Genomic DNA, 10620 nt, shown 5'->3' with positions numbered 1-10620 from the left:
ATACCAGACTACCCCAATCTAGCAAATGCTAGGGCATTCACGAAGAAACAGGATATTTCTAGAAAACGTGGCGTGACACTAGTCACATGACCTCGCTGACGCAACACTATGTAATGAACTTTTCCGTAATAAGGCTACTACACAAAGAGCTTGTATAAAGGAGGTGTCCAGTGTAATATGCTTCTGTAGACAGTAGACTTGTGGATCGTTTCTACTCAGTTGTATACAGATGATCTAACCCTTTGCTAGTTAGAAGACATCTGTATACCTCTGATGTACTCCTTTGCTAGGTAACAGACATCTGTATACCTCTGTTGTACTCTTTTGTTAGGTAACAGACATCTGTATACCTCTGACTGACTCATTTGTTAGGTAGCAGACATTTATGTACATCTGATGCTCCCTCCTTTGGTATGTAACTCATTTTTTAGGTAGTAGTGCCTGTATAGGATTGATGCACTCCCTTCTTAGGTAGCAAGCATCTGTATACAGAGCTTAAAATGATTTTAGAGATTTACCACATCATTATACTCCCTATTAACATGTCCAATCTTGCTCTATCTGACAATAGTGACAGCAGCTCTGCAACACAGTTTCCATTGCAAGAAGCTTCATTACAAGGCTGTTTTGTCCAAAGTACATCACTCCTCCTTGCTGGTTTTCCACAGTAAACATATTTCACAACTAGCTTTAAGTATACAAATAATCAGTTAGTGTAGCTATTCTGAAAAGAAGTTCCTGTTTTAAGTGAGATTATTTTTACTTAGTAGTGTTTTGTTGATAACTGCTAGGGTACTTCTTGTGGGGTACACATTTTGCAATAATGAAGGTGCCTGATCCTTGGTTAGTTATTTACAAATTTGGAGGATGCTCTTTATGAGAAGCAGAATAACCCAGCTTTGTTTGATGGTTGCTCTCCACTTTTATCCCATTTTAGATAAAACACATAATTTGCAGAATATTTTCAGTTATAAGAAGTTGAAATAATGATTATCAATATGTGTGAGTTTTCATGGGTATACTTGTCAGCATTTGTTGAGTTGACATCTCCACCAAGATTAAAGTGAGCTTCACCCAAAGGATGTTTCCCAGCTACATTTCATTACAAATCAACCTGGCCAAATATGCAAAGTCAAGCTGCAAATGTAGACCACCATCTTTAATGGCATGAGCTTTAATGTTATTTTTTTTTATTTTCTACACTAGTTTGTGGGATAATAAGTTCCTGAGTAGCATCTTTCCACTTACTGCTATAAAAGTTTGGTCTTTGATATTTTGAGCAGAATGAAGAGCATCTTTTATTAGTCCAGTTGCATAGAAATGATTTTTATGGCACTTATAAATTAATTGGACATCCATTTTCTCTTTGGAATTTCATTTGACCTAATTTAAAATTGCCTTTTATTTGATAGCATCATTGAACAACATTCACACAATCTTGTACACTGACATATATTTCATATAAATCACTATTGTATTGTTGAAAGAGAGAGAGGGAAGAGAAATGAAAGCAATGATAATTTGTGAGAAAAATTATTAGGACAGAATAATCTGTTTTTAAACACCCTGTACTATGTTCAAAACTTTCCTAAATAAACTTATGATTTTTAATGTGCCTCTGGTGGATTTTTTCCCCCTCTAAAACAAGTTTTGAAATTTAATCATTTTAAGAAATGAAGGATTCTTTATATTCACCAAATATTAAATTTTATAACTATATCTCACACAATGTAATGTAAATAAGCTCCACTTAATATCAGCTACATTTATTTAGGAACTACCTATGTATACAACAGTCTTTATTAATCATCAGAAACTTAAATTGTATATTATTTGCACATAATGACCTTGACGTTTGGTCAATAGTAGTTACATAGATTCACCAACAGTTACTTTGTAATTATATTTGCTTATAAACACCTCTGCTTAATGCCAAATTTGTATACTTTATAAAGAAATCTCTGTGTATGTATGAATGCACCTTATGCACATAAGGTGCATTCATACACACACACACACACACACACACACACACACACACACACACAGATATACATATATATATATATATATATGACAATTCATTTGAACATTTTTGAAACTTATATATATGCATTTCATCACTGTCAAAGGAGAAATGAGGTACATATATTAAAAAAGACCAAATCCTGTTAACTGATTCATAAAAACTTTATGTTTTGCACAAAGATTATCCACACTAGAATAGTTATTTTCTTTATAATTATACCATACTGAATTAATAAAACACAATAATTAAATTGATATATGCTTTGCTATGTGGTGTTAGAAATAGGATATGCATGGTTTTGTGAAACCTATAGCTTATCCAAAACAATTTCATACATATTTGTTTAACACAATGGCTTAGTACACATTGTTCATTTTAAATTTTGGATTGAATTTGAAAAATTTTTTATATCTTAATGGGAGACAATAAAGTTTTATGTGTAGTTATGTTAAAGAGATGTTTGAAAATAATGCAAACAATTTTTATTTTTCAGGAGTTAATCATTGATATACAGGAGTTGGACAAAAAAATGCATTGGAATTTCTTCCTATAAATGGACAAAACTGCTTACCAAATATAAAAATCACATCAGCCTTCATTTCTAGAGGCCTCGTGTGTGTCTGTTAAAAAAAAAACTAACCTTCTGTGCTGTACTTTACTTTTTAGATAATGATAGACATACTGTCTTTCAGAAATGAACTCGTGGACTTTGAAAAATGTACAACTGAAATTAATTTTTTTAGTTCCAAGGAATAGTAGCTACAAACAAGCCATTATTACTACAAGATATGCACTTTTTAACTCCATTGGTTTAAAAAGAACTGACTGTGGACTGGGAAATAGTGGGAAAAGGTAATCTAATCAGGTGAGTCAACATTCAGTCTTTTTCAATCAAGTTGTTGAGTTCATATGTGTAAACAGCTTAAGTCTTCAGTCACCATCCAGTGACTTTATTTCAATTGTAAGAGGTGCAGGAAGTACCAGGTGGATTGCAAATCTAGCATAACAGCTAGTCACTACAACATCTGAACCAGCACTGGTGATGTTGTTTTGTAAAGAGACAGTGTACCAATTTTACACTCTGTTGAGCACAGAAAAGCCTTCAGTTATATATACCCTGGCTTGCCCAGTTACTAGATAATTTAATGACGACATTATGGGGTATATTCCCGAAATGAGATCTTCCCTATTACTTTCATGCTCAAAAATTCATTTAGGAATTAGAAGTAATTCTAATTCAGAAGGAAAGTAATATTCTTGTTGAAACCTTCTAATATCTTGCTTCTTCATTGCCAGCTGAATAAGTGCTGTCCTTTATGGTTCATAGTAGGTCAATTACATATTATATTTAATATAAACAGCCATTTTCCTTTTTTGGGCCAACTCCTGTATTTTGTGTACAGTTGGATAGAGAAAAGTAAAAAAAAAAAGAGAGTACTAATGCACTACATCATGCTGTCACCCTCCTGTAGTCACAGGTCCTTCTTGTTCTCAACATAACTTTGTTTTTTTTTCTTACAAGTCAACAGATGCCTGGGTAACAATCCACAATCTCAAACTAGCCAGTGATGAAGGCATACTTGATCCTGGTGATCGGTTAAGTAATGCAGCTGATGATAGAGAACAAGTAAGGAATAGAGTCTCTATAATTTTGCTGGAAGTTGTATTGTATTTTATTTTTGTTTTGATAGACAATAAACTACACTTTATGCTTAATTCAATTTTTAATATAATAGCAATGTTACTTTTATTAGAAGTATTCTATGCATATTTTTTATTAACTCAACTGAGCACCTACATTTTTCAAGAGAACTTTATGGTTCAGTTTATTATTTTATTTGGATTTAAAAAAAAAATTATATTCTCAATATTTCTGAAAGAGTACTGGTCAACTCAATGCTGTGAAAAATGTTGTTCATGTGAGGCATCATGGGAAATATTTGGAAAATCATTCATTGCTGCTTCATTTGTTTTTTTGGGGGGAGGGGACTATTGACCATTTTATAGGTAAACATGAATTGCTGGAGAATGGGTAATTTTGAGGAAGTTTTCAATTGTTCAGTCACTTCTGTCAGTTTGTCTTTGTGTCTTTAAGATAAACTACTTCTAAACAATTAGAATACAAGTAAATGATTTATGCTACCTGTCATGATATTTCTTTATTTTTACAACTACTGTAGATAATTGCCATATATGAAGAGCAGGATCCCCCTTTTCCATCTCATAATGGAGGAGATGGTATGAGTACTAGCTCTGTAATAACAGAAAGTCCTCATATCTTCAGGAGAGGTGAAGATATTCATTCTAAAGAAAAACAGTCGTACAGTAAAAATGACATAGAGAACACAGCAGATCATATTTCTAATGGTATCATTATTTCTTCTTTAATAAATGATACAGTAATTTAAAAGAGATTATTTGACTAAGCTGTTTTTTGCTTTAATTTAGTATAATCATTTCATATTACATTAACAAAATTGATTTATGTTAGTTACCAAACCATTTCTCTTTTTTTTTTAGAACTGCATAACAGAAATACTTGAGGGGTGTAACTTTTATAGAGAAATGTATGCATGTGTGTTTTTGCAATGGGCAAAGCCATAAAATTAGTTTAGAATTTCATAACTTGGATAAAGATCAGTGATGTAGGAAGGAGTTGCAAAGTAGGGGTGCTTGTGTATAGACATGAAAATTTTATAGAGAAATGTATGCATGTGTGTTTTTGCAATGGGCAAAGCCATAAAATTAGTTTAGAATTTCATAACTTGGATAAAGATCAATGATGTAGGAAGGAGTTGCAAAGTAGGGGTGCTTGTGTATAGACATGAAAATTTTACAGAGAAAGATTGAAAGCATAAGGAGCTCCTTTTAGCAGCTTCTGTGCTGCTAAAGGCAGCTCAATTTAGGGGAGGGGGGTATGGGGATATGCCCTTCCACAAAATCAATATAATAAAGTAATTTACAGTTGCTATATAAGTCAAATATGTAAATATCGGGTTGATACAGAACCCCCAGTTCTGACACCTCTAAAGATGGAAGATTATTTGTTTCACAAGTTTGTTTGTTGTTTTTGTTGTTTGAAATTAAGCACAAAGCTACACAATGGGCTATCTGTGCTCTGCCCACCACAGGTATCAAAACCCAGTTTCTAGCATTGTAAGTCCGCAGACATACTGTTGTGCCACTGGGGGCTTACAGTTTTGTCATTTTATAAAGTTTGTTTGTAATTAAGTACAAAGCTACACAATGGGCTATCTGTGCTCTGCCCACCATGGGAATTGAAACCCAGATTCTAGCATTGTAAGTTCACAGACATACCGCTGTGCCACTGGGAGGCCATTTTATAATCAAATGTAAGTGAGCATGAAGATGAACACATACTGTATAGAAAATACGTGAAAACTTTCTATTTTTATCTAATTCACACAATATCTTGTAGATACACCTACATGTAGTTGTAAGCTCCATAGCTGGAAGTTTCCAGGCATCACGTCAGTTCTAAGTACTTGAGGATAGACAAGTCACTATCATGAAGTGTTTTTGTTTTTAACCACAAACATTTCACATGAAATATGAATGTGCATTTGCATTGTAGTTAAACTTGTCCAGACTTCTCCACCTTCAGCTACTGAGTCATATATGCCAGTGAACCCTACTTGAGTTTTAGAACTAATATATCAGACTGTGGTAACTTGAAATATAATATATACTTGTTACCGTACATTCTACTTATTATCTTTGAAAAAAATCCTGTAATAAAAATTATGGATTGGTTTGCAAAATACATTGATTTTAGCACACTTGTTTGATAAAGTTGTGTTTATATTTCATACTTTTCATTTCCCTGCAACTACCACTAATTCTTATTGTATTTTTGGTTTTGTCTAATCCATAAAGACACTCAGTGTTGGACCTGGTTAGTACTTGGGAGTGTTACCATCTGGGAATACTGAGTGATAACAGCCTCATTATTACTATTTAGCCACCCAATGGCTCAGTTGTAAGCCTGAGGGACCCATGCCACTAAAAACTGGGTTTTGATACTTATTGTGTAATTTTTGCTTAACAACAAACAAATCTTGCACTTTTTATTTTACTGGATTTTGTTTTGTTGGAATTATTTTATAAGTTATATACAATGGTACACATGCTGTAGAGTATTTAACTAGAAGTCAAGAAGCATAACTAAACGAGAAATTTCATAATCATAGATTAATTTCGTTAATATTAATACCTTCAGTAACATAAAACAAGTACTTGTCTGTCAAAGATCTTTCTATGATCTTCTGGCTCTCTTGTTTCAATTTACCGATCTCTGTAGAACTACTATAATTCTGGTTGTATTAATCCTCTTTCTTTTTTGAATCTTATATTTTGCAAAACATTATTTATAGATTACCATTAGAAAATAGCTCTTTGTTAAAATAATTAATGAATTTTGAGTTAATTAAATCCTGATTATTTTGTAAAGTTGAAATTAAAATTATTTGTTGTAATTTTAACAGTTATTGAAATAGTTTTCAAATATAATCTGTGCAAAAAAGAAAAGAATAATTTCCTTATGTGAATTATTTTTCAATTCAAAATCAAAATTTTTAAAATTTCTTATAATTTATGTTTAGATTGACAGTTGCATAGTATTAAAGTTTTAAATTTTCTCATTTCTAATTCCTTGTACACAAAAAACATCTCTCTAAGTATAACACTGATCTAAATTGTTTGGTAGTAAAGGCACTAGTTTTAAGTGAGAAACAAATGATCAAACTTGTAGAATCATCATAAAAATAACATGTGAAATTGTAGTACGTTATTATGGCTCTGTTAAAGATAAATATTGTTTCACATACTCATGTTTAATTTAACTGGGCAAATTTATTTTCTTGGCTTTGATTAAAAGTTGTAATATTTATTATTGCAGATTCTTGATCAGTTTTAGTGTACATTAATGTGTATATATTAAGAAGTATTTACTTCTTCACATATCACATAATAACTGAGTTTAAATTCTTTATAATTATCATTTCATCTAATTTGATAAATTGATGGTTTAAATTTCCAGGTGTAACAGGTATTCATGTACATAGAGGAAGTGAGCCAGCTCTTAATTGTCTTTCACCCATTTCCAGCAATCCAGATCCAAGTAAGAGGTGGTCTACTACAGTCATTATGGACTGTGAAACGTGTAGAACCTCAAGAACTCTACCAGTAAGTATGTTTACTTTATTATAAAAACAGTATCAAGTTTTAGTAATCTATTTAACCTTTATTACCAGAACATATGTTCACTGTCTTCATTGTGAAACATACTACTTTGAAAACTTGTATTCGTTTTTAAAATGTTTAGCCAAATTTTAAATTTTGCTATTTCAAAATTTTCAAATGAGAATGCTTACAAAAATATTTGTAGAAGTGACTGGCTAGTTACAAAGTGAAAAGTTTATTTGTCTCAGAGCTTTTCCTAAGAATTTTTTTCAACTGCACAATTATATTTTAATACATGACACCTTATTACACCTAGTAAAAATTATCCAAAAACGAAGAATATTCTAGTAAATACATTTATTTGTCACCTCTAGAATGGAATTTTATAATCTTAAATATGTTTTTTTTTAATATTTATCCACTTGAACTTACTTATATAGGTGATATTTCAACTGCACAAATATTTTTTCAGGTACACAGTTTGTGATCAATTGCACACTAGGAAAAACCCCAATTTTTCTTATACTTATAGGTGAATGCAGACTATAACTTAAAAAAATTTTTAGTGTTTTATAAAGTTTTGAGAAAATAAAATCCAAAAGCATTTCTGTGACAAAGGAGTACCTAATATTTTAAGTTAGTTAATAACTGACATAATTACTGTCATATGGAGTATAACTAAGACCTCAAGAGAAGTGCAGATTAAGCTCACGTTTCTTTCCTCCCCTTCCCTCCTGGCTAAATTTATACTGATCAATAATGAATGATATGTAAAAAATATCTGTAATTTGAGGTTTAAATAATAGTTTGTTTGAAGTTATGCACAAAGCTTCACAATGGACTATCTGTGCTCTGCCCACCACAGGTATCAAAACCCGGTTTCTAGCATTGTAAGTCCGCAGACATACCGCTGTGCCACTGGGGGGCTCTAGCGAAAGGGTTTTTGTTCTGTACGAAAAATCACAATCAGATCGAATTTGAGTTCTTACTATTTTGGTGTCCTAAAAGCCATTCAGTTTCAGCTTGTTGTTTTGAGTTAAGGAAATGTAATGTGCCACTGGGGGACCTTAAATAATAGTATAGCTGTGATGTGCGAAAAAAACCTGAAAGATTAATTTTTGATTGATTAATAAAAGTTTTTGGCTCAGATTATACTCATGTTAATAATCAACATGTTGTAGTATTTGAATGATACATATTATTTATTTGATTAAATTGTTTTCCAAAGTTTTGAATCTTCCTATTCATGAAATTCCTATAATATTGAACTTGATCTTAAAACTTTACAATTAACATACCTATTGTAGAAATAAAATGTATTCCATACACTATGTTTAGAGCACTTGCTCAATTTCCTCTGCTTAATTTTGTGATCCCTATTCATTGATGTTCCTGCTGCCCAGGAACCATGCAATAAGCTAAGTTCATATTTGGCTCAGATACTACATCTGATTAGTGTAGAAGTCTATTGTAGCATTATTCAGCAGCCACATATACAAAGATTATTTACTAATAGTAGCTTTGCGACAATAATATACTAGCATGTCTAACTTATTATAAAATATTATCAATAATATCAACTAACCCAACCATAAGGTGGATAGAAGGGGGGGCTTTTTCCACTCCAAAACTGATTTCTTCCCTCCAAAGGCTTTCCATTTTTAAATATATGCAGAACCAATGTTTTTAATGTGTTTGGCTTACAGTTTTCTGAGGGGCATACTCCCAGACCCACCCTAGCACTAGCATGCACACTTTGCATGCTGAGTGTGCTTTGCTCACTATGACCATTCATCTCACATCTGTGTAAGTTTTAAATTAGGAGCATTAGGGTTACTCAACTTGCTCCCCCCAAGTGTTTGCTTCTAAGTACACCTGTAAACCTAACAACATATAAAATTACAACCAGAACTGTTAATTCAACTACATTATTCAAAATTATAAATGAGCAAGAATTACAGCATTATATATAAATTTACAAGAAATTAATACCTAGTTAATTAAAGAAATCTATATCTTTTTTAATGTTATATTTAGGCTTCCTCTATTCCTTGATTATAAATACTTAATATCTGCCATGACTACCTCTATTCATTCAAGAAGATTATAATTTAAAATGTATCTTAAATGACTAAATTCTCAAACTAAAGTTATAAAAATACTTTCCTTAAAGACTGCTCAATTTTCAGTGTTCATTTTAGCCATAAAATATTACAAGACTGTTAAATATTTTCTAGTATTTTATTACACTAATTTTTAAACATTTCATACAAATAGCAGTGAATCTCCATGACAACTAGTTTAGTTTGTAATACATCAATTACTCTAATTAACCACTTTATTGGGGCCCCAAAACCCACATTTATTGAATACTACATTTACCAAACTATGTAATATAGACAGATGATTCACGGCATGTATCATGAAACCATGCCATGTAAATGTAGTAATTCCATAGTTAGTCTGCAGGAAAATGACTTGGAGAAAAAACATCTGTCAGCTTTTCAAAGTGGGTGCTATCTAGCAAGATTGTTATCATATATTGTTTGTTTTACAGGTTGTTCAAACCAATATAACTTATCGTTAGATGAGCTTAAATAGAATATTTTTACCACTATGAAAAACATGGCCTCAGTTGCTGATGTGCAACCATAGATAATGATGATTAGTCAGGTTTGTTTGGTGTAATAAATGGCTTGCAGGCAGTGTTCTAATTGATTTTTTGTAAAATACATCATGAAATGTGTTGTTATGAAAGCCAACAACCAATCCTAGACTGCTTACCTCAAATGCAAACAAGTATTGACAGTAGAATAAAATGTGAAGAAAATCTTATTCCGTTGTTCTGAGTGCAAGTTGCTTGAGGTGGTGTAATGGTGTGGGAAATACTCTCATGAGGGAATTAGGGCTTCTAATCCTTTAAAGGGTGACTAACATACAGAGTGTACCTAAATATTTTCTTTAAATTGGAATTACTTAAGAAAATTAAACCAGCTTCATAAAACAATATATATTAATAAATTCACAATTTGACTAGGCTGGAGTTAAAATTCATAATAGAATGGAAGGTGATGTCTGCATGTATCCATATTAACCAGTAACATCTATGACTTTGATCATTTTGGGCTCATGTAGATAATTTCTAGGTTATTAGAAAGAAAATGCATCACTCCCCAATGGCTCAGTAGTAAGTGTGAGGGCTTATGATGCTAAAAATCAGGTTTCAATACTTGCAGTGTGCACAACATAAACAATTGTAACATGATTTAACTGTTTTTCACCATGGCCAGCTATTACATCTAGGTTACATTGCTTAATTGGTCTGAACAAAAATTGGAAATATAATGAAGGATTTTTGGATGAAGCAAAGCTTAATAGTTATTTTTTAC

The 10620-nt window shown here is 31.8% G+C and overlaps 1 protein-coding gene across 1 annotated transcript in view; it reads left to right on the top strand.

Moving 5' to 3' along the window:
* LOC106464713 (partitioning defective 3 homolog B-like) overlaps window positions 1-10620 on the top strand; it is a 55603-nt gene that overhangs the window by 4705 nt on the left and 40278 nt on the right. The window contains exons 2-4 of the mRNA XM_013925239.2: window positions 3552-3656; window positions 4210-4396; window positions 7089-7234. Coding sequence (XP_013780693.2) covers window positions 3552-3656; window positions 4210-4396; window positions 7089-7234 — 438 coding nt within the window. The remainder of the gene's footprint in view (window positions 1-3551; window positions 3657-4209; window positions 4397-7088; window positions 7235-10620) is intronic.

The sequence above is a fragment of the Limulus polyphemus genome, unplaced genomic scaffold (genome assembly GCF_000517525.1).
Source record: "Limulus polyphemus unplaced genomic scaffold, Limulus_polyphemus-2.1.2 Scaffold0, whole genome shotgun sequence".
Taxonomy (NCBI): domain Eukaryota; kingdom Metazoa; phylum Arthropoda; class Merostomata; order Xiphosura; family Limulidae; genus Limulus; species Limulus polyphemus.
Note: the sequence above shows the minus strand (reverse complement) of the source record. Positions and strands in the feature narration are given on the sequence as shown.